Source organism: Capricornis sumatraensis, chromosome 11, assembly GCF_032405125.1.
Source record: "Capricornis sumatraensis isolate serow.1 chromosome 11, serow.2, whole genome shotgun sequence".
In the NCBI taxonomy this organism is placed as follows: Eukaryota; Metazoa; Chordata; class Mammalia; order Artiodactyla; family Bovidae; genus Capricornis; species Capricornis sumatraensis.
In genome coordinates, this window is record NC_091079.1 from 19,227,460 (window position 1) to 19,253,229 (window position 25,770).

At 38.3% G+C, this 25,770-nt stretch overlaps 1 protein-coding gene and 1 pseudogene across 1 annotated transcript in view; one reads left to right on the forward strand and one right to left on the reverse strand.

Moving 5' to 3' along the window:
- PHF3 (PHD finger protein 3) overlaps positions 1-25,770 on the reverse strand; it is a 76,920-nt gene that overhangs the window by 25,803 nt on the left and 25,347 nt on the right. The window contains exons 2-3 of the mRNA XM_068983370.1: positions 7,166-7,327; positions 1,680-3,432 (exon numbers count right to left, since the gene is read on the reverse strand). Coding sequence (XP_068839471.1) covers positions 1,680-3,432; positions 7,166-7,327 — 1,915 coding nt within the window. The remainder of the gene's footprint in view (positions 1-1,679; positions 3,433-7,165; positions 7,328-25,770) is intronic.
- Positions 7,480-24,629, forward strand: LOC138088689 (HAUS augmin-like complex subunit 3; annotated as a pseudogene).

Sequence of the window (25,770 nt, forward strand, 5' to 3'; positions counted from 1 at the left end):
CATAGAGTAAACTCAAAATCCCTACACATCTAATATTAGAATATTAAGTCATTTTCCAGATGGAGGCAAAGATACTCTAGGTTTTATAGGGTAGACCCAAAAGGCAGCTTTAGGTAAAAGAACAACGGGACTTAACACTAAATCTTTATTTTAGGAAAATAACTGATGTTGGTGAAGTGACAGTCTTCATTCAAAAGCCTGAGCAAACTCCTGAGACCATCATAACAGAAGTTATCTCAAAAAAGCTACTTTATATCATGGCTTCCAACTCTAGGCCAAAGTTTGATTTCAGAAACTTATCCACTTTAAGGCTTCTGATTACTCTAACAACACGTCAGTGTGATCATTTTTAGAAGATGCTTGCAAAGAAACAAGGTCTTCTAAAAGACACAAGGCCCATCCAGCCCTTAATTCTCTTAAGCCCACTTTAGAATATTTTAATAAGGTATTTTAAACAAGCAAACAAAAAAGCATAAACAGCACAAAAGTGAGGGCAAATGTAGTACTATATTCAAATAAGTCAGTTTTAAAAACTGGGAAAATGCTGTTATAAAGTAACTACTGACACTAAAAATAGGCTACAGGCTGAATCACAAATGAAGGAACTTGACATAAAAGTTAACAGAACAGCCCCAGCAACTCCCAACTACCATCTTCCACACCAAATCATGTATTACAGCACACTGCACTAAACTGTCCCTCCCTAAAGAGTTTCATTTTCATACTAACATTCACTTTCATGAGTAAAGATAATATTACAATGTGCAAGTTACAATGTTCTTTTATTATATCAATGTTGATAGAAGTTCCAACAGCAATCTCAACACTTGAACAGGATAATCTTGTAGCTGAAAACTCCACTTCATCTCTTGTTCTCTTTTTCTGAAAAAGCTAGCAAATAAAAAACAGAGAGGGGCAGAGGGGAAGCAGAGGATGGCAGTGTCATAAAACTAAGGATAACACTGAGTTCTGTGGAAAGAATGTCAAGGGCAGCGCTATAAAATCACCTCTTAAAAGAGGAGAATTCACAGGAAATCCAAATCACTAAAATAGCAAAAAACAAAATATAGGTTTCACTCCATCCCATGTTACATACAAAATTCCCCTGGGTAATTTAATAGTTGTTTTAGCTATAAAATTTCATTCTAAAGTCAAGTTTGATAGTTATAAAGTAGCAGTATTAAGTCAGAGGTACTGCTTCATTAAAAATAAACAAACAAAAGTGTATGTGTGTGTGTATGTATATATATATATATATATATAACTTCCATTATGCCCTTCACATTTTATTACTAGTTCTTCTCAAGCCAAACAAAATAACATATAACTTACAGGCCCAAAGCCCTATAAAAATTTTCCGATTTTTTTTTTTCTTTTTAAGATGCAATGACTAAGTTACAGTCTCTAACTGATTACAATGACAAAACAATTCCATATATATCAATTTTTGGTCAGACTATGTATTTTAAAGTGTTCTAGAATACTGATGTACTCAGTGGCTCCATCTTTCTATCATCCAGGACTGAGGAGGGGTTTTTGTTTTTGCAAAAGTCTTTGCATATAAATAATCTTTCTATAAAAAGTTCTCACACTAATCTCACTCTAAAAAACAGCAATTTCTCTTTAATGTACGTATCACATACATATACACACACACACACACACACACACACACACACCTGTTGCCATGTGGTTTTTTGCAAAACCCACACTGCTTGCTGGGAGTCCAGATATATTTGCATTCGAATGAAGAGCTATGATCTAAGCCTTCCCTTTTTACAGTAGCTATGTTGTCTGGAATGAACAACGGTGGCTCATCCAAAGAAAAACTTTTGCTGCTTCTTCTTTGGCGGGGTTGTAGGTTCTTCTCAGGTTTTTTTAATTTCAATTTTTCCTCTTCCTTTAAATGTTCTCCACCACCTGCATGCTCCAGCTCTTCCTTCGCATGACTATTGGTTCTCGCAGCTAGAGTCAGCTGCTGGGGCTTATGGCACTGTTTCTGACTGGCCTGCAATGAATGTCCAGTTTGTACAGGATGGTGAGGTTCTTTAGAGCAACTAGGGTGACCATGAGGTTTATCACTCATAGAATGAGTTAAGGGTTTGGAAATCTGTCCTAAATTTTGATCCTGTGATGTTTTTTTGAAAATAGAATGAGCTTGATTTTTCACAGATTTAACCCCAGAAATGCAACTCTGAATCTTCGAATCCTTATCAACTTGTTTTTTTCTCACTTTGACTGGCCTTTGAAAATTCTGCTTAGATTCTGATTCATCAGCATTCCGCTTCACACTTTTGACATTAGCTTTAGTTTTGTTATGCATTAATCCATGCTTTGCTGTAGCAACTTTTTTCTGAATATCTGCTGTCAAGGTTTGCTTAGGATGAATTACAGGTTTTTTATGTTTAGATTTTATGTTTTTTGATTCTAAGGAAGAAACACTACTTGACTGGCTATCTCTATCATCCTGAAGGGTTGCTGTTTCATATAACTCCATTTTAATACCTTCAACAATATTCAACTGTTCTGAATTTTGGTCAGGTGCATCACAAATAGCATTTTCTAAAGTATTCCTTTCTGGTTCAAAAGCACCAGTATTAACCACCTCCAAGTTTGATTTATTAAATCTGGTGCCCTCCAATTGCTTATCATTAGACTCTGTACCTTTACAATAAGCCATTTCTATTTCATTTCTTTGAAATAGAGGGGAGTTCTTAGCTTTATCAGCAACTTCCATGCTATCTTGCAATTCCAAACTACATTCATTTACTTTATCCACAGAACCAGACAAACTGACAAAGTTCTTTTCTGTCTTGTTTGGGTTTGTACAAGCAGCACTGCCAGAGAAAGCATCAGAAGATGCAGGTTCCTTAATGACATTGTCATCTTTGTGGGGTAATTTAACTGTCTCCTTTGATTCTTGTTCAACTTCTTCTGCCTTCATTTCTTCAACAATAGTCTCATCCATTTTACCTGAAATGGAATCGTTCCGTTCATTTTCTTCTTTATCTGAAAACTTAAATAATGGGCTAACAGACTTGGTTTTACATTCCAAAGTTTCACTTTTCTTTTCTTCAATATTAATACAAGTCTCTGAAAGGAGTGGACAATTTAACTCATGAGATGGCACATTTGCTTCTCCCTGATTATTACACTTCTGCTCAGAATCTAATCCAGCTTCATCCTTCATTTCAAGACAAGATGAAACTGCTGCTTCAACCTGTCCACTGTGTCGGTTGCTCCTTCTGCTCTCTTTCTGGTGTTCCAATTTCGGTGATGTACCAGCTTCTTCTTTAATCTGACACCTTTCTGGTTGTTTCACGCCTACTTTAGGGGCAGACACAGTCTTCCCAGGTGCCTTTTTTGTGCTATTTAAAGGTGCTGCATTTGAACGCTTGGCAATAGTGCTTTGTCGCAAATTTCTTACTTGTTCTATCACAAGGGAAAAAAATAAATAAAAATAACTTAGTTATGTTGCCACGTATTTTTATTTCAGTGCAATTTATTCTGAGCTATAAAATTTATTTTCCCATTTCAATGAAAATGTACTAAATATCTACTCATGATGGACCATATTTTAGATATGTTAAATTTTATACTTATCAAAGTTCTAGCAATCTGAGGCAGGAAAAAAACCTCTATAAAATTCAGACTGATATTATACTTCACAATAAGACAAATATTTTTATCAAGTTTCCTTTTTATAAAAATAAGCTGAGACTAAAATTAATTAAGATCCTTTATATTACTACCCATCTCAAACAAGATTATCATACAGTTTTAAATATTAAATACCTTTAAATATATAAAACCAAACAATTCAAGTGCCAATTTAATCTGAACCAAACTATCTACCACAATAGGATCTGTTTTGAGTTTCACTACAGCCTCAAAGAAATTCTCATGCCCTTATAAGTGTACTTCCATTGTATCTCCATTTTAGCACTCAATCTATTCCTTGACTAGTTTAAATATACCACGAAGTCAAATATACACTGAAGTACTAGACACAGATCAACCAAAAAAGATATTATATTTTAAAAGATTGAAACCATGAAAATGTTTCAGAAGGGAAAATGAGGAAAGTATGAAAATAATACTGGATACATCCTCCAAAGAAAACAGAAACACAAAGTGAAAAAAAAATTGGAAAGAAAGCTAAATAATACACTAAGAAAAAAATGTAACAATTCACTAAGCAGAAAAACAACCCACAAACTGAAATAAAAAATAAGGACCTATATATCCAAGCCTACGCCCATCAATACCTCTGCATCAACTCTGCATGAAAACTAAAAGTCACCAATTTTAAAAAGCCTCTTTCCTTTTTAACACAAAACCCTACAATGCACTGATATTTAGAACTTTCTCCTAATCTGTCACGTATCACTGACCCTGAGCTGTGACTGTCTCACAGAAGGCGCTACACATCCTCCTCCATCTCTAACTTCCCTAGGAAACGCCTGCAGTCATGACACTCAAGTGTCCCCGTTTGGATTATAAATTATATGCTCATCCTAACCTTAGAAACCCTTCCCAATCCTCCCAAGACTTGGTGCAATATCTAGTCTTCAGGTAGGGACCCAACAACTTTAAAAAAATTACTTACTGGATTATGAACCACTCTAACTCAGACACATTAACATTTTTAAATCACTAAAATTTTTATGGTTTATCAATATTTTGATGATTTTTAAAGTTTTGAAGGCAGTCTGTAATAATTTATAACTCTACTATATTTATCTGCCCTGAAATAAATGAAAAACTTTTAAAACCCATTATCTAAGTGGTTGATAAATGAATAGCACATTCAACTGTGAAGGTATTTAAACAAAAAGCTATTTTCCAATAGTAGTTGATTAATTACCAAAGGATAATTTAACTATCTCCTCTAACTATAAACTGCCTTAGTTTGAAGCTGGACTACATAGGCCAAACATTTATCGTTATTTGTCTGTAATGTTCATTCTTTCATTTCTCAAAGTCACAAATATCCACCAAATAACCAATTTTTTTAAAAAGTGAAGAAAAGATAAGTAAATATATACATTTCAGTTAATTTTACTTCTTAAACCCCACATCAAAACTACCCAAAAGCTACAAATCTAAAAGGAAAGGAAGAATAAGAGAAAACACGGACAATTTAGGAGGCCTAACAACAGATGATCAAACACTGATGCAGAAAATCCCTCCAAGGTAAACACTAACTGGCAGTGCTGGCCAAACCAATACCACTGTCATCTCCAAAGGTTTAGAAACTGGTGACCCCAGATGATCCTAAAGCAGGGAGGAAGGCAGGCAGTTCACCAGAGGAGTTGAAAGCCAAGCTATTTAAGAAGCAGTTGGACCCCAAGCTCCCTCTCCTCTGTTCCATCTATTGGGCAACTGCTCTTCCCAGTTTCTTATCCAAGACTGGAGGCTTACTCTTTAAGGAGTATAAAAACAGTTTTAAGACTAAGGAACATTAAGTACAAATAAGAGTGGCAGTAAAGTACACTGAAATTTTTAAGATTATGTGAATCTCTATGTGCTGAAAGCTGAGATGCCCCCATCAGCTTCCCTAAAGGGTTTCCATGTATGCTTGTAATCTAACAATCTAACAATCTAAATTCTAATATCAGGGATTCCTCCAAAAAGTTACACAGCCAGATTACCATAGAGAATGCTCAGTCAACAAAACATTAAACACTGAGCAAACTACCAATGATCAGACATTTTAGGAAAGTCTCTTAACATGAAAGACAGAAGCAAAAAAAAAAAAAAGAAAAAGAAGAAAAATTTTAAAAAGTTTTAAACACTGTTAAGTACCTTATGAAAGACAACATAAGATACCACATGCGTGAAACAAGGCCAAAATGCTACAAAAAGCATTATTCCAAAAACCAAAAAGGAACACTCAGAATTTAATGAAAAAGTTGATGGATAAACATGAGAAAAAGTCAGTAAGAAGAGGAAGAAGATAGAGGTGGATAAGTGAAGAAAATAGAAGAGCCAGTCCCTACTATCTAATACTTGAATGATAGGAGTTCCAGGAAACAAGAGCTAAGAAAATAAAGGGGAAAATAATCAGTGAAATAATTCAAGAGATTTTCGCAGACTGAAAATAGAGTATCACTTTCAAGTTTCTGAGGAAAAACAATTAGCAACCTTGAATTCTATGTTTAATCAGACTATGATTCCAATGTGAGAATAGATTATAAATATATTTGCAAACATACAAGGTTTAAATATATATATATATATATATATATATACTCCTTTTCCTCACAAAACTACTAGAAGAGGTGTGTCACCACAATGAAGGAACTAAACCAAAGCAAAGTAAATAGGAACTGCAATACAGAACAGAATCCTCAGAACTCCAGTAAAGGGAGCTCTGTGGACAAGAGCCACTCCTCTAGCTTACGTAGGGCTAACATAGCACTGCACGCAGCAGCAGATCACAAGGTCCCCAAAGACACTTTCCTCAGCAAGATGAAAATGAACAGAATGCCTGATATGCACAAATACATTCAGAAAAGATTCAGACCACTGGCAGAGTAGTTAGGGTGTAATTACTGATTAAAAGCTGTGTGTGCAAACGTGAACTAATAAGCAAATGATCAATTATTAAATCAGAAAGACAAAGTTGTATAGAACAGTTTATTAAAAGGATCATCACTAACAGCAGACTGACTCATAATAACGTAAGTAATTCCTACTGATCTTGTGAAATTATCTATTAGAAAAACGAGAAAATATACTTTTGTTTCATGGGGGAACAAGAGGAGAAAAGAGTGCTAAATTCACCATCCAGAATGGGAAATCAATAAATACAATCATAAGAATAGTCAAGAAGTAGCAATATACATGTGTTACTTAAGAGACATGGAATACCAAAAAAGTAACAATAATTAATAAAACCAAAGTTTCCTCTGAGAAAAGGGAAAAAAGTAGTAGGATGGCAAATACTGGAAACTCAGGACTAGTCAACTCTCTGCATCATGTGTAATTTCAACGAAAATTTTTTAAAAATCATACCAACAGATTGATACAATCTCAAAACTGATGATCAAAATGCCTCAGGTTAGCAAACACCAAGAAAATACTATCAGTATTACAAGTTTACACTCTATCACATCTGTCCCTACGTTTGATTTTCTAGCTAGTTCTCTTTGGTAGTTACCTTGTGCCATTAAACGAGGTGATTTTCTTGGTGATCTCACTGAATTTTCTTCTACTTTGTCCCTCAAATTCCTGTTAGGTAAAATCAGTTCTTCGTCATCAATGGTATCATTGCCACTTTCTTTAACAACTCCTTCATCCATAATATCGTCAAGACCAACAACTAGGGGAAAAAAAAAAAAAAACAATTTTTTTTTTAAAAATATTGGTGATGTTAAGTGTTTAAAGGCAGTACAGAAAACACTGTGAGACAGTTTCCTAAAATGGGATAATGCCACTAACAAGCTCCCAATTCAGTTTACAAACTTCTACCGTATGAGGCAACTGCTCAAAGAGAAGACTGGCTGTGATTCTTCTTGGTTTGCCCTCCACTGTCACACACTCTCACTTATCATTCACTGTACCTCTGTGAACATCGTAAGCAGCTACACCTGGAGTACTTACTTAATCCCAATTTTGGTTAAAGAAATACAAAAAAGAGTAAATACCCTGAAAAGCTTGCAATTCTAGGATCATGCTAGAATCAAAAGATTCAAGTTCTAACTGTACTGTATTCCTTGAAGACTTTTATGCTACATGTGTGAGACTAAGTAATGGAGATATACTTTTGAGTTACATCAAGTGCATGCGCACGCAAACACACACACACACAGAATGAAAAACACAATGTAACTTCCCCCTCCCCCCACAAGTTGGGGAAAACAGTAGATGTTTAATATAACTATATAATTAAGTTACCTTCCCCTAATCAAAACAGAGTCATTCATTTAATGGCAGGGGAGGAGGCATGGAAAAGGAATGCAAGACACTGTATTTATATTATCAACAGGTTTATTTCTGTACTGAACAGATGTCATTTTACTAGCTGACATATCGCAATTCTAAATGTGCAGTTGTATAAAATCTTGTGAAAGGAACGTGATTATTGCAGTCATATGACCTGGATTCAAGTCCCTGCTAAAACACTTAAATAAAACCTGACCAAATCCTTAACCTCTCTACCAGTTTCTTTTATCTCTAAAACGAGAACAACAATACCTGTCCTACCTACCTCACAGGGCTGTTGTGAGGATCAAGTGAGATGATGTATGAGAACTCACTTTGTAACTTTAGAGCACTACACAAATGTTAGTTATTATCTTCATCCTAGGGGTTAGAAGGAACCTCAAGAAGTTATCTAGTCCTCATCTTTGTATCCAAGTAGAACTTCATTTAAGAGTTCAACAAGAAAGTGGTCTATCCTAAAAATTTAAAGAGAACAAAATTCTTTATAAATATACTTTCAAATGGTACAATCCTTTCGAAGAGCAATTTGACAACAAACAGAATTATGAAACTCCTTACATACTTTGACCAAAGTATTATATAAGTATAGAAGAGAGAATAAATTATGAAAAAAATGCTGGCTAGAAAACATAGTGTGATCCTTGTTAGTAACAGACAAACAAAATGTGTGCATGCACATTTAGACAAACGAAAAAAAAAAAGATCAGCAAGAAATGGATGAAAATTATAACAACAATTATTCTATAAAATAATACACTTTTTCGCTATTTTCCACATTTCCTGCTATATGCATGGATTACTCTCAAAAACAGAGTCCATGTTTTTTATCACTATGCTATATGTACTAAAGGCTTAGAGAAGAATTTATCTTAGGAAAATTCATCAGGACTCATTTAAGATATAAACTAGGGGAAACGCAGGGAGTTCCGTTAGAAGGTTACTCCACCATGATGGATGCTGCCACACATTCTAACACATTCTCAGAGAATCTCTAACATTAGATAATTAGTTCTACCATGTTTACTTTAAAAAGCAAAAGTTAAGCATTATATGCATACATGTATGAAGAGATAGAAATGGATGGGGGAAGGAAGGTTATCTGTGGCTATCTGGTGGTAAGGTGGGGTAAGGAACTGGGGAAGCGGGGTTTAAATCACTGTGTATTTTCTACAATAAACATGCATTTTGTATTGTAATCAGGAGAGAAAGTAATAATTCAAAAAACAGTCCAGGAGAAAAGTGATTAAAACCTGATTAACAGTGTTCATTGGCAGGATTATAAAAGGGCAGTCTGAATTTTAGGGTTATACTGCACAGCAGGATTGACAGGATTTAGCAAAGACAAATCTGGAGGTCAGTTACTAGGTTTTACCTTATTCCCTTTCCTGGCAGCTACAGCTGACCCCTCTCCCCATCCTGAACCCTGTTTCTCACTTGATTTCTGAACATCACACACTCCTCCCTCACTGGCTACTTCTCAACACCCTTCATAGATCTCTTCTTGCAGGTATCACACACCAAAGGACTTAAAAGGTTCAGTCTTCCCATCTCCCCTTTATGTGCACTCACTTCTCCCCGAACGACTTTATCCAGTCCATATATACTCGCTTGACTCCCAAAGTTATCTTCCCCAGCTCCAAACTCACATACGACCTCCTAAGAGTGTGATCTGACATGTCCACTAGGTTGTCAAACAGGTATCTCAAGATCAATATAGAAAAGAAACACCAATTCTACCCATTTCCCCTCCCCTCAGTAAAACTGCCCTCCTAAGACAGTCCTGGTCATGGAACCCAGCTGCTCAATGCTAAAGCTCTAGAACTATCCCCAGAACGATCCTCCTCATATCCTACATTCAAGGGTCAGCTCAACCTGCTGGCTCTATCTACAAAACACATCACCTGTCTGATCACCACTGACCACTCCCACAGTTCACCTTCTCCCCACACCACCATCATCTCCCATCAAGCCCCCTAGTGTCCCAGGATCCTCCACGGCCACCCGCTACAGACACACACTCATACTCACAGTTTGTTTTTCAGACATCATAACTATATCTTAGATTCTTCCAAAATATAAAGTTATATCATGTTACCATTCTTCTATCCCACAAACCTTACCAATACAGATGTATGTTCACACACTTCAGATACATTTTCAAAATCCCAGCCAGGGCCTCCGGGATCCAGAGAAGAGCAGCCCCAACCCACTTTCCTGACTTCTCGACCACTGACTCACAGTGCTCCAGTCACACTGGTCTCTCCATAACACGGGGAAGCAAAAAAAAAAAAAAATCAAGCTCTAGGTTGTTTCCAACATGTCCAGGGCTCTCAAGCAGTACGCCCCCAAAACCAATGCATCTGCTTAACCTTGCTGTGCCTCAAGCTGCTCTATCTATGAAGCAGAGATCATGCTAGTGGTCAGCGGCGCACTGTAATGATTACATCAGAACTGTGGACTTTGGTTCACAGTCTCCCCTATCACAGACCCCACCATCACAATGTATGTATTCTTTTTCCCCTCAATTCCCCGGAGAACAAATCTTCCATTAAAAATGTACCTGAAATTTCCTTCTTCTAATCCATTAGTCTGATTAAAGTAAATCAGAGTACAGAATGAACAATCTCTTGTAAAACCCATCCAATTAGATACTTAAGTTTTGGAAAGTTCAGTCCAACAACTTCCACTAAGAGAATGAATAGAAAGCAGTGATGTAGAATCTGTGCTCTTTTCAAATTTCTGTTTATTCTCAGTTCAGTTCAGTCGCTCAGTCGTGTCCAACTCTTTGCGACCCCATGAATCGCAGCACGCTAGGCCTCCCTGTCCATCACCAACTCCCAGAGTTCACTCACACTCATGTCCATCCAGTCAGCGGTGCCATCCAGCCATCTCATCCTCTGATGCCCTCTTCTCCTTCAGCCCTCAATCTTTCCCAGCATCAGAGACTTTTCCAATGAATCGGCTCTTCACATTGGGTGGCCAAAATACTGGAGCTTCGGGCTTCAGTGGCAGTCCTTCCAACCAGTATTCAGAGTTCATCTCCCTTAATATTGATGGTTTGATCTCCTTGCAGTATAAGCGACATCCAGGAGTCTTCTGCAGCTCAAAAGCCATCAAGTCTTCTGACACTCTGCCTCCTTTATGGTCCAGCTCTCACAGCCATAAGTGATCACTGGGGAAACCACAGTGACCATACAGACCTTTGTTGGCAGTCACGTCTCAGTTTCTCAACACACTTTGTAGGTTTGTTATAGCTTTCCTGCCAAGAGGCAATAATCTTCTGATTTCATGGCTACAGTCACCATCTGCAGTGATATCAGAACCCAAGAAGAGGACATCTGTCACTGCTTCCACCTTTTCCCCTTCTATTTGCCATGAAGTAATGGGACTGGATGCCATGATCTTCGTTTTCTTAATATTTAGTTTTAAGCTGGAGCTTTCACTCTCCTCCTTCACCCTTATCAAGAGGCTCTTTAGTTCTTCTTCGCTTTCTGCCATTAGAGTGGTATCATTCACATATCTGAGGTTGCTGATGTTTCTCCCGCCTACCTTGATTCCAGCTTGTAACTCATCCAGCCCAGCATTTCTCATGATGTGCTCAGCATATAGGTTAAATAGAGTGACAGCAGACAGCTCTGTCATACTCCTTTCTCAATCCTGAACCAACCTGTTGCTCCATACATGGTTCTGTTTCTTCACCCAAATACAGGTTACTCAGGAGACAACTAAGATGGTCTGGTATTCCCATCTCTTTAAGAGCTTTCCACAATTTCTATGATCCACACAGTCAAAAGGCTTTAACGTGGTCTATGAAACAGAAGTAGATGTTTTTCTGGAATTCCTTTGCTTTCTCTATGATCCAGGGAATGTTGGCAACTTGTCTCTGGATCCTCTGACTTTTCTAAACCCAGCTCAGACGTCTGGAACTTCTTGATTCAGGTAATGGTGAAGCCTAGCATGCAAGATTTTAAGCATGACCTTACTAGCACAGGTGATGAGTGCAACTGTCTGATGGTCTGAACATTTTTTATCACTCTTCTTGGGAACTGGGATGAGGCCTGACTTTTTCCAGTCCTGTGGCCACTGCTGGCTCTTCCAAATTTGCTGACATGTTGAGTGCAACAATTTGACAGAATCATTCTTCAGGGTTTTGAATAGCTCTACTGGAAATCCTACTACTGGAAAAGTTCAGTTTTAATTCCAATCCCAAAGAAAGGCAATGCCAAAGAATGTTCAAACTACCGCACAACTGCACTCATCTCACACGCTAGCAAAGTAATGCTCAAAAATCTCCAAGCCAGGCTTCAGCAATACGTGAACCGTGAACTTCCAGATGTTCAAGCTGGATTTAGAAAAGGCAGAGGAACCAGAGATCAAATTGCCAACATCTGGATCATCTAAAAAGCAAGAGAGTTCCAGAAAAACATCTACTTCTCCTTTATTAACTATCCCAAAACCTTTGACTGTGTGGATCACAACGAACTGTGGAAAATTTTTGAAGAGATAGGAATACCAGACCGCTTTACCTGCCTCCTGAGAAATCTGTATGGAGGTCAAGAAGCAACAGTTAATACTGGACATGGAACAACAGAGTGGTTCCAAATCAGGGAAGGAGTATGTCAAGGCTGTATACTGTCACCCTGCCTATTTAACTTATATGCAGAGTGTATCATGCAAATACTGGGCTGGATAAAGCATAAGCTGGAATCAAGATTGCCGGGAGAAATATCAATAACCTCAGATATGCAGATGACACCACCCTTATGGCAGAAAGCAAAGAAGAACTAAAGAGCCTCTTGATGAAAGTGAAAGAGGAGGGTGAAAAAGTTGGCTTAAAACTCAATATTCAGAAAACTAAGATTATGGCATCTGGTCCCATCACTTCATGGCAAACAGATGGGGAAAAAGTTGAAACAATGACAGACTTTATTTTGGGGGGCTCAAAAATCACTGCAGACGGTGATTGCAGCCATGAAATTAAAAGACGCTTACTCCTTGGAAGGAAAGTTATGACCAACCTAGACAGCATATTAAAAAGCAGAGACATTACTTTGCCAACAAAGGTCCATCTAGTCAAAGCTGTAGTTTTTCCAGTAGTCATGTATGAATATGAGAGTTGGACTATAAAGAAAGCTGAGCACCAAAGAATTGATGCTTTTGAATTGTGGTATTGGAGAAGACTCTTGAGAGTCCCTTAGACTGCAAGGAGATCCAACCAGTCCATCCTAAAGGAAATTGGTCCTGAATATTCATTGGAAGGAGTGATGCTGAAGCTGAAACTCCAATACTTTGGCGAGCTGATGAGAAGAGGCGAGCTGATGAGAAGAACTGACTCATTGGAAAAGACCCTGATGTTGGGAAAGCTTAGGGGCAGAAGAAGGGGACGAGAGAGGATGAGATGGTTGGATGGCATCACTGACTCAATGGACGTGAGTCTGAGTAAGCTCCGGGAGTTGGTGATGGAGAGGGAGGCCTGGCATGCTGCAGTCCACAGGGTCACAAAGAGGTGGACACGACTAAGCGACTGAGCTGAACTAGAATTCCACTGCATCCACTAGCTTCACAGCAGTGATCCCTGAGGCTCACTTGACTTCACACTCCAGAATCACACCACCATAGTTAGCCGGTTCATTAAGATCTTTTTTTGTACAGTTCTTCTATGTATTCCTTCCATCTCTTATTGATCTTCAGCATCTACTAGGTCTCTACTGTTTCTGTCCCTTATTGTGCCCATTTTTAGGTGAAATGTTCCCTTGTTAAGGTAAAATTTATTAAATTTCTCACAACTGGCATAAGTTTAAGTCACTTTACACCATACAGAAGGGAGAACCACAGTACTGCAGAGACTTCACATCTGACAAGCCTTAATTCAACTCACGCTGGCAGTACAAAGGCCAAACTCCACTGCTTCTAGGAACTTATCTCCTCTATTATGAAACTTGGCCCTAATTATCAGACTTGAGAAAAACCTAAAGAGCATGGTCTCTTTGCAAAGTCACAACGATAAAGGTTACGTATCTATTTCAGAGTTTGTGATCTGAAGTAAAATAAAAACTTCCACAGATATATCCTCTTAACAGAGTCCCCCTCAGGTTTCTCCTCTAACACAGCAGCAGACCACCACTCAGCCTCTAAGGGCCTCCCTTCAGAAAGTGTTTCCTTTATGGATGATTCACACGCTCCTTCCAAAAAGAGTCCACGTTATGACACACATCATCAATTTGTGTGCTATATATACAATGAGTCATTTGGGAGTGAATTTATCATTTTAAATATTGGTACATTTCTCACTTTAAAAATACAAATAATGCTACTATCCTTTTTCCCTCTTAAACTTCTTTACAATAAATTTTAAAACACAAGTTTACTGAGTCAAAGAAGGCAAATTAATATATTCTACTATTTTTCAATCTCATCACATGACTTCTGATAAAGAGTATAAATAATTTACAGTGCAAAAAGTTTCATATTAAGTCTCAGTTAAGAACTTACTAGCACTGAGTTGCAGATTTTTAAAAGAAACACTGTTACTATAATCCTGACATACATACTGCTTTTCTGTGTTTTTTTTAGCTCAGCCTTCTCTTCTAGGCTTGTCTTAATGCATTTTTCTCTCAATAATTTATACGAACTCTTTGTGTAATATCTGCGTTACCTATTTAATGCAAGTATTTTCCCTCGTTTATCTTTATTTTAGTATTATCTCATGCTGCTGCTGCTAAGTTGCTTCAGTCATGTCCAACTCTGTGCGACCCCATAGATGGCAGCCCACCAGGCTACCCTGTCCCTGGGATTCTCCAGGCAAGAGTACTGGAGTGGGGTGCCATTACCTTCTCCGATTATCTCATAATCTAATTTTTCTTCAGAATACTGTCTTCAGTTACTCCAACAGGATTAAGTTATCCATCCTTTCTGTTGAAATTTAACACATTCTGAAGTCTTATATTTAAACATATATTTCGACTTTTGTCAAATATTTAAATATTTACACAAATATTTCGACTTCTGTCAAACAATTCATACTTTGGGGAAAAACTGATTAATATTTCCAGAAAGAGAGTTTCTATCAAACAAATCTAAAAGACACTAGGCTAAATGAAGCTGAAACAGTTTTTTCACTACAAATCTTACACTAATGCTCAGCACCCACTCACTTTCCTTCTGCTTCTCCCTTCACTGGGAAAATGTAGGTAGTATCTCCCTCCACTGAAAGGTTACTGTAAAAACTATCCTAACAAGTGCCTGACTGCATGCTTGACTGAAAACATAAGACAGTAGCCATTATATCTTAGCAGATACTAATTATTTTTCAAACCATTTTCTGTAGCCCTAAGTACCCTTCACTATGACCCCTCCCCAACTGTCAAAATAATTTCTCTTATTGCCAAAATGATTCTATCACATTATTATAAAAGTGAGATAATCATTCCCTAACTTTTGAGCATTTTAATTCCATCCTAAAATACCATAAATTATGTACCTTTATAGTAATTCATTCAAAAATACTGAGCACCTACTATGTGTCACATGCTGGCATAGATTATTCCAGATACCAATGACACAGAATTCTCAAGACAAACAACCTGGTTTCTCCACTAAGTGTGAAGAAGTAAAGGGTTAGAAATAGAAACGTGTGTGCATGCTCCGTCGCTCAGGTGTGTCTGACTCACTGAGACCCTATGGGCGATAGCCCTCCAGGCTCCTCTGTCCATAGGATTTCCCAGGCAAGAACACTGGAGTGGGTTGCATTTCCTTCTCTAGGGGAACATCCTGACCCAGGGATTGAACCCATTTCTCCTGCACCTCCTGCACTGGCAGGAGGATTCAGCTGGGAGATCATTTAGTAATAGTAAGGGGCGGGTAAGTGTTTACATAGACTGATACATACTAAAGTCACACAGCAACCAAATGAACATATGAACACACTGACCTATTTCAATTCTAATTCAAACTGTAAAAATAAAAATGTGTGGGAACTGGGTAAATAAATGAACACTGACTGCATACTTGGAAACATTAAAAAGTATCTTTATTTTGGACAGGATAATATTTATGCTATTTTTTTAAAATAATTCTTTTATTTTAGAGATACATACTAAAATATTTACAGATGAAATTATATGATTTCTGAGCTCTTCTTCAAAGTAATCTTGGCTGAGGGGAGGTAAGGAGGACTGAAGTTTGGCATGCTGAGGTCCATGGGGTCGAAAAGAGTTGGACACGACTGAGTGACTGAACTGCAGTGAAGGAGAAGTGAGTGGGGTTTAAATGGAAAAAGAAGAACTATTAACCAACTATATAAGTAACAGGGAGATTCATTTATTATACTAGTCTCACTACTTTGATGGAGAAGGAAACGGCAACCCACTCCAGTATTCTTGCCTGGAAAATCCTACCAGGCTCCTCAGTCCATGGGGTTGCAAAGAGTCGAACACGACTGAGCGACTTCACTTCACTTCGCTGCTTTGATGTTTTCCATAAAACAGAAAAAATTTTAAAAACTGTTGCCATGAAGTTTCCTTTTAACTAGGATGAGACAAATAAAAAAGATATACAGTGTACAAACAAAAGTGAAGAATAATAGGGAGTGCAAAGAAGGGAACAAACAGTAGTCTATAATTTTAAACTGAGAGGCCAGGGAGAGCCAGGGATACTGGTACCAGTTGTCTCCTGCGCAAGAGCTTCCAGGGCAAGAGAAAGCTCACTGCTCAGGCCAGAAAGAGCCTGGGGATGGCGATGCCGAGGTGAATTTTCAGCAAAAGCAGAACAAGTTGAGGGAATAGCTTTCTAGTTAGAAGGCACATCAAGTACCTAGACTCTGAGGCAGGAGCATGCCCAGCATAGTGGAAGAACAGACAAATGGGGCAAGTCTACATAGCCTGATTAGCAAAAAGGGGGAGAAGAGCAGGTAAAAATAGAAAGGTACAGGGGGCAAGCCAGGCTCAGTCTCGTAGGCCAGGAGAACTTTAGTTTTCTCCTTTGTGTGAAATGGAAAGTGACCAGAGCACTGTGAATGAAAGTGTGATAGGATCTAACTCTCCAAGATTACTCTAGATGCTGTTCTGAGAACATATGGGACAGAAACCCCAGAGGCAGAAGCAGGGAAACCACTTCCAGGCTAATGCAATAATCCAGATGAGAAATGGTAATGACTAAAACCACAGTGGCAGTGAACAAAGTGAGATTGTATGAAATACCAGAGTCTGGATATATTCTGAAAACGGTGTCAACAGGATCTGCTGATCAAGTGAATACAGAACATGAAAGAATTAAAAATGACTTCAATGTTTTTTGTTAAGCAACTCAAAAGAAGTTAACATTTCTAGAAATGAGGGAGACTGTAGGCATAAAGTGGTACAAGCAGAACTGGGAGTTGGAGAAGCAGGTACCACGAGTTCAGTGTTAAGACATTAAGCTTAAAATGCCCAAGAGACAGCCAAAGAAGTAAATACAGGAGTCTGGAGTATATATATTTAAGAGCTGAATTATAAAGCATGTTTTAAGTCATAAAATTAGGGCTTCCCCAGTAACTCAGAGGGTGAAGAATCCACCTGCAATGTGGGAGACCGGGGTTCAATCCCTGGGTTGGGAAGATCCGCTGAAGAAGGGAATGGCTACCCACTCCAGTACTCTGGCCTGGAGAATTCCACGGACAGAGTAGCCTGGCAGGGTCCATGGGGTCACAAAGAGTTGGACACGACTGAGCGACCTTTACTTTCACTTTCACTTTTCAATTCATAAAATTATACATCACCACCATAAAAGTGAGTAGAAATAGAGATGCTTAAAATCTGAACCTGAAATACTCCAGTCCCTAGAGGTAAAGAAGATGAAGAGGAGAATCAGAAGAAACTGAGAGGAAGACAGGAAGGTGAGAGAATAACCAGGAATGGTGACCCAAAGATCGCAGCTGGCAGACTGACACTGCGTGCAACCCAGAGCAGCTGATGAGAGTGAAATCAGAATGTGGAGGAGAGATTCTGGGGATGACAGCACTAAAATCCTTTCCAGGAGTCTGTTGTAAACAGACAAAAAGAACAGGGCAAGACAACTATACTGATGAATAAATATAAAAGATGATATGTGGCTAACACTGAAATTCAACTGTAAGGACCTCGACAGAGACTTTCAGACTTCTACCAAGCACAGAGAAAAAGAGATATTCCATTATGTTAATTACATATCATATCCATGAAATACAGAAAATAGAAACCTAATCAGAGGGGACTTTCCTCGTGGTCCAGTGGCTAAACCTCATGCTCCCAATGTAGGGGGCCCAGGTTTGTTTCCTGGTGAAGGAAATAGATTCCATGTGCCACAACTAAGACCCAGCACAGTCAAATTAATTAAAAAGGAAACCTAATCAGAAAACACAAAAACCTAATATCACAAATACCTAAGTATCTGATTTCATGAATATCTAAATATGTACCTAAGTATAGGCTATAAGGGCAAAAAAAAAACCAAAGGTTTTTCTTTCTTTTCTTAACTACCAAGCAACATTATGAAATTAAGGAAAATATCAAAATGTACATAACAATTTTTCAGTTGAATTAGCTCCACTCCATAATTCTAAGAAGCACAGAGAAGAGGCACTTGGCCACCAACACAGCCAACTCCAGAAAACTTAAGAGTAGCCAGGTAAGCCTCATCAATACAAACTGGAGTGTTAAGTGGGTACTGGGGAGTACTGAGTTGCTTCAGAATCTGCTCCTTGGTTGTATGGAAATCATTGTCTTACAGCTGATTTACATAATCCACTAATTACAGACTCAACTTGGCTGAAAACTAAATATTAAGGTATTCCTATAAGCAAAACCCAAGGAGATACTATAGTTGACCCTTGAATAACATAGGTTTGAACTGTAGGAGTCCACTTATTCACAACTTTTTTTTCAACTATAAATAATCAGTATCACATGACCCATGGTTGGCTGAATCTCTGAACTTGAAACCACAGATACGGAGGAACTGTGGACAGCAAGGAACCTCTGATATGGAAGGCAGACAGTACATTATACTCAAGATTTTTGACTGTGCTGAAGGCTGACATCCCTAAATCACAGTGTTCAAGGGTCAACTGTAAAACTACTTATTAACATTGGATTACTTTAATCTGACAAAAGGATTAACTAACAACCAGTTAGGAAAAGGAGTACGTCAAGGCTGTATATTGTCACCCTGCTTATTTAACTTACATGCAGAGTACATCATGAGAAACGCTGGACTAGAAGAAACACAAGCTGGAATCAACATTGCAGGGAGAAATATCAATAACCTCAGATATGCAGATGACACCACGCTTATGGCAGAAAGTGAAGAGGAGCTAAAAAGCCTCTTGATAAAAGTGAAAGAGGAGAGCGAAAAAGTTGGCTTGAAGCTCAACATTCAGAAAACGAAGATGATGGCATCTGGTCCCATCACTTCATGGGAAATAGATGGGGAAACAGTGGAAACAGTGTCAGACTTTATTTTTAGGGGCTCCAAAATCACTGCAGATGGTGACTGCAGCCATGAAATTAAAAGACACTTACTCCTTTGAAGAAAAGTTATGACCAACCTAGATAGTATATTCAAAAGCAGAGACATTACTTTGCCGACTAAGGTCCGTCTAGTCAAGGCTATGGTTTTTCCTGTGGTCATGTATGGATGTGAGAGTTGGACTGTGAAGAAGGCTGAGCACTGAAGAATTGATGCTTTTGAACTGTGGTGTTGGAGAAGACTCTTGAGGGTCCCTTGGACTGCAAGGAGATCCAACCAGTCCATTCTGAAGGAGATCAACCCTGGGATTTCTTTGGAAGGAATGATGCTAAAGCTGAAGCTCCAGTACTTTGGCCACCTCATGCAAAGAGTTGACTCATTGGAAAAGACTCTGATGCTGGGAGGGATTAGGGGCAGGAGGAGAAGGGGACGACAGAGGATGAGATGGCTGGATGGCATCACGGACTCGATGGACATGGGTCTGAGTGAATTCCGGTAGATGGTGATGGACAGGGAGGCCTTGCGTGCTGCGATTCATGGGGTCACAAAGAGTCGGACACGACTGAGCGACTGAACTGAACTGAACTGAACAACCAGTTAAATTAAGTATACTTTTCATTTGCTATTTCTCTACTAGGAATGTTCTTCCCTTGCCCAGGAACCCACGATCTTCAAAAGGTTAGCCACTACATGTGTCCAAGCACACTGCTTCTCTTGGGTCACCTCTACCCACAGACCTGCCCTGACCAGCCCAACTCTCTGAGATGGCACTGGCCACCAAACAACCAACCAGACAGTCTCTATCACCTTACATTCTACTTGGAAGCTCCACGACAGGGAGTTTGTCTCAAACACAACTGTATCCTCCAGCACATGATGGGCACCCAACAACTGTTTCCTAAATGAATAAAGAGCTCCAACCACTTTTTGCCAAATCATTACACCTTACAACTGTGGAATCACATGCTGCTGGTGCTTGGAATGCATTTTAATGAGAATGTTACCATAAAGCAGGAACGGGGTGAAAAGAAGATGACTAACTCTCCTATAATATGGATCTTACCTTTATTTATTTTCACACTGCAATGAACCACATCCCAACAATGCACTTTGTTCTATAATATTTTGTTTGCTTCTATTCAAACATAAAAGAAAACCAGAGACAAATGAGGCTAAGCAAAAAGTTCTTAGAGGATTACATATTTTTCAGTATGTAAGACTGATTAACATCCTTAATCCATAGCACCCCGTGACAAGACTCTGATATTTTACACAAAACTAAATAGAATATAAACTCCATGAGAGCAGAAATTTGACACTGTTTTCTGATATGTCTGTAACTCCTATAACAACTAATGTAATTCCTATTAACATCAGCAGATAGAAAACATAACCTAACTGCACCAAAACTCAAATATAATTCCTGGGTATTTTATTCTCTTTGGTGCAATTAAGATTGTTTTCAATCTCTATTTAATGTCAAAGTTTCTTTTACACAGTAACATTGATCTCTTGTAATGCAGCTTTAGCTCCGATGTATTACTAATTCTATCTTTCTGAGCAGGTAGCTTTTCTGTTGTTTGGCTGTTTGATGTTGGGATCCTTCCTTCTACTCTCTGGTGTTTAAAAACTATAAGCATTCTTACTCTGAGTTCTGGAAGGAGTTAGCCAATGCTACTGTGATATGGAGTTCCATTCAGTTCAGTTACTCAGTCGTGTCCAGTTCAATGAGACACCATGGACTGCAGGATGCCAGGCCTCCCTGTCCATCACCAACTCCTGGAGTTTACTCAAATCCATGACCACTGAGTTGGTGATACCATCCAAACATCTCATTCTCTGTCGTCCCCTTTTCCTCCTGCCTTCAATCTTTCCCAGCATCAGGGTCTTTTCAAACGATTCAGTTTTTTGCATCAAGTGGCCAAAGTACTGGAATTTCAGCTTCAGCATCTGTCTTTCTAATGAATATTCAGGACTGATTTCCTTTAGGATGGTCTGGTTGGATCTCCTTGCAGTCCAAAGGACTCTCAAACAGTCTTCTCCAACACCAAAGTTCAAAAGCATCAATTCTTCGGCGCTCAGCTTTCTTGACAGTCCAGCTTTCACATCCATACATGACAACTAGAAAAACCATAGCCTTGACTAGACAGACCTTTGTTGGGAAAGTAATATCTCTGCTTTCTAACATGCTATCTAGGTTGGTCATAATTTTCCTTCCAAGGAGTAAGTGTCTTTTAATTTCATGGCTGCAATCATCATCTGCAGTGATTTTGGAGCCCCCCAAAACAAAGTCTGACACTGTTTACATTGTTTCCCCATCTATTTCCCATGAAGTGATGGGACTGGATGCCATGATCTTAGTCTTCTGAATGTTGAGCTTTAAGCCAACTTTTTCACTCTCCTCTTTCACTTTCATCAAGAGGCTCTTTAGTTCTTCACTTTCTGCCATAAGGGTGGTGTCATCTGCATATGTGAGGTTACTGATATTTCTCCCGGCAATCTTGTTTCCAGCTTGTGTTTCTTCTAGTCCAGCATTTCTCATGATGTACTCTGCATGTAAGTAAATAAGCAGGGTGACAATATACAGCCTTGACGTACTCCTTTTCCTATTTGGAACCAGTCTGTTGTTCCATGTCTAGATCTAACTGTTGCTTCCTGACGTGCATACAGGTTTCAACAGAGGCAGGTCAGGTGTTCTAGGATTCCCATCTCTTCAAGAATTTCCCACCGTTTACTGTGATCCACACAAAGGCTTTGGCATAGTCAATAAAGCAGAAATAGATGTTTTTCTGGAACTCTCTTGCTTTTTCCATGATCCAGCGGATGTTGGCAATTTGATCTCTGGTTCCTCTGCCTTTTCTAAATCCAGCTTGAACATCTGGAAGTTCACGGTTCATGTACTGTTGAAGCCTGGCCTGGAGAATTTTGAGCATTACTTTGCTAGTGTGTGCGATGAGGGCAATTATGTCATAGTTTGAACATTTCTTTGGCATTGCCTTTCTTAGGGATTGGAATGAAAACTGACCTTTTCCAGTCCTGTGGCCACTGCTCAGTTTTCCAAATTTGCTGGCATATTGAGTGCATCACTTTCAAGCATCACCATTTAGGATTTGAAATAGCTCAACTGGAATTCCATCACCTCCACTAGCTTTGTTCATAGTGATGCTTCCTAAGGCCCCCCTGACTTCACATTCCAGGATGTCTGGCTCTAGGTGAGTGTGAATGATCACATCATTGTGATTATCTGTGTCGTGAAGATCTTTTCTGTACAGTTCTTCTGTGAATTCTTGCTACCTCTTCTTAATATCTTCTGCTTCTGTTAGGTCCATACCATTTCTGTCCTTTATTGTGCCCATCTCTGTTTCCTTGGTACTTCTAATTTTCTTGAAGAGATCTCTAGTCTTTCCCATTCTGTTATTTTCCTCTATTTCTTTGCACTGATCGCTGAGGAAGGGTTTCTTGTCTCTCCTTGCTATTCTTTGGAACGCTGCTTTCAAATGGGTGTATCTTTCCTTTTCTCCTTTGCTTTTCACTTTTCTTTTTTTCACAGTTATTTGTAAGGCCTCCTCAGACAGCCATTTTGCTTTTTTGCATTTCTTTTTCTCAGGGATGGTCTTAATCCCTGTCTCCTGTACAATGCCACAAACCTCCATCCATAGTTCATCAGGCACTCTATCTAAATCTATTTCTCACTTCCACTGTATAATCAAAGGACTTGATTTAGGTCATACCTGAATGGTGATATGGAGTAGAGGTTTGTTATTTTGTTTCTTTTGTTACTCATGGTAACTTCCTGATTGGAGTCAAATTTACAAGGTGGTTCTAATCTCTTGAGATAAAAATTTGGAATCCTTGAATTTTTGTATATATTCATGTATCTGTTTATCAAAGCTGTGCTTAGGACTGAAAATTCACTGTATGTTTTGGCTGCTGTTACAGGAATTCCAGATATATCAGAAAACAGTGACAAATTCCTGCCCTCATGGAGTTTACATTCTACTTAATGTTGTGTATAATATCAGTAAAAGTCATCTCCTGGGCTGCTATGGACTGCAGCTGACATACATTTCTGCTCAACATCAGTTAATTCACTTGTAAGCAAATAATTTGAGCCTGAAATCAAGTATAAAATGGGCAGAGAAGAATCTTCATAGCCTCACTAGCAAGGCTCTTGGCAAAGATAATCTGGATGCTAAAATTTCTAGCTTGAACAGTGAAGTTCTGGTACTTGACAAACAAATCATTCACATAAAGACAAAATTTTGCCTGCTATGGTAAAAAAAAAAAAAATTGTCCAGTTATTGACTATGCCAGTTGGAAAGGGAGATTTGATCTGCAGAGTAAACAAAACTATTACACAGCCAGACAAAAGTTATTTTTAAATCAGCTGATAAAACAAAGGGCATCATTTGAACATGTACAATTATCACATGAAACTGAACTGAGAAAGCATTAGCACATGAACTGTCTGCTTGAAAACTTGGTTCAAGTACTTAGTCAAAGTAATTTGATGCCCCAGCAGTGACTGAAAATGCTAACAGACCCATCATTATCTCAGCAGATAAATCCTAGGAATACCTTTGATACCAAGGATTATTCTACTCACAGGCTTTACTGACTTTTAGAAGGAGAAAATAGGAAAAAAGAATTATTACCCACGTAAATCTAGAGAAGTGGCCGAGAAACTAAAACAGGATGTTTCTATGGTACAACAACAGTTGGCAGAATCTCCTCAGGAATATTCTTTCTTTCTGTCCAAACTAAATAATGATGTGGACATGCTCTGTGATGCTTTGTATCAAGGAGGAAATCAGCCTTTGCTTAGTGATCAGACACTTGAGTTGTTTACAACTTTTGGCTGTTGGGCACAATACTGCTGTCAACATTGTTGTACAAGTATTCAAGCCCCTGTTTTCATTCCTTTTGGATATATACCTGTAAGTGGATGCTGGAACAGAGTTAATAGAACAGTTTCACTAGGTTGAATTTAACTAAACAACCTAATTCATCTTCTTATTGATATTCTTGCTGATGTGAAGACTAAAAGAAAAATTTGGGTATCTAGTAAACTGCATCAAGTGGAAAGATAATTATATGTATATTTTTTAAAAGATGAAGATTAAAGAATCTTCATCAAGAATTTAGAAAACCAAAGATTAAAGCTATTGGTTTTGCAGACTGAAATTTGCCAAAAATGAGATCTTCATTGCCTGTGCTACATTTTAATGTTTTAAATATTTGGAGAAGAACATAGCTAATAATGGAAAAGAAAATGGCAACCTACTCCAGTATTCTTGCCTGGGAAATTACATGGACAGAGGAGGCTGGTGGGCTACAATCCATGGGGGTCACAAAGAGTCAGACACGACTGAGCAACTGAACAACAAAATATCTATTAATAACATGCCCCAAACAATCTACAGATTCAATGCAGTCCCTAACAAAATTCCAATGGCTCTTTCACAGAAATAGAATAGGCAATCCTAAATTTGTATAGAACTACAAGACCTTGAAAAGCCAAAGAAATCTTAAGAAGAACAAAGCTGAAGACATCATACTTCCTGTTTTCAAGCTATAACATTTTCAAAATATATCATATATACCATATAATCATACCATAAAACAATCAAAACAAACACACTGATCAACAGAACAGAACTGAGAACCCAGAAACAAATTCACACATACACTGTCATTAATTTATGACAACGGAGCCAAGAATACACAAAGCAGTAGTCTCTTCAATAAATGGTGTTGGGAAAACTGAATAGCTCATGTAAAGGATGAAACTAGACCACTATCTTATATCACACACAAAAATCACCACAAAATGAGTTAAAGACATGAACATAAGACACGAAACCATACAACCTCCTGGAAGAAAACATAAGAGAAAAAGCTCCCTGATATTGGTCTTGGCAGTAATTTTTTGGATTTAACACCAAAAGCAAAAGCAACAAAAGCAAAAATAAACAAGTGTGACTACATCAAACTAAAAAGCTTCTGCACAACAAAGGAAACCATCAATAAAATGAAAAGGCAACCTATAGAACTGGAGCAAATACTTGCATATCCTACAGCTGACAAGAGGTTAATATCAAAAATATATGAAGAATTCATTCAACTCAACAGCAAGAAAATAATCCAATTAAAAAATGAATGAAGCACTAAATAGATATTTTACCAAAGGAGACATACAAATAAATGGCCAATAAATACATGAAAAGGTGCCAATAATCCCTAATCATCTGCTGCTACTGCTGCTAAGTCACCTCAGTCGTGTCCGACTCTGTGCGACCCCACAGACGGCAGCCCACCAGACTCCCCCGTCCCTGGGAT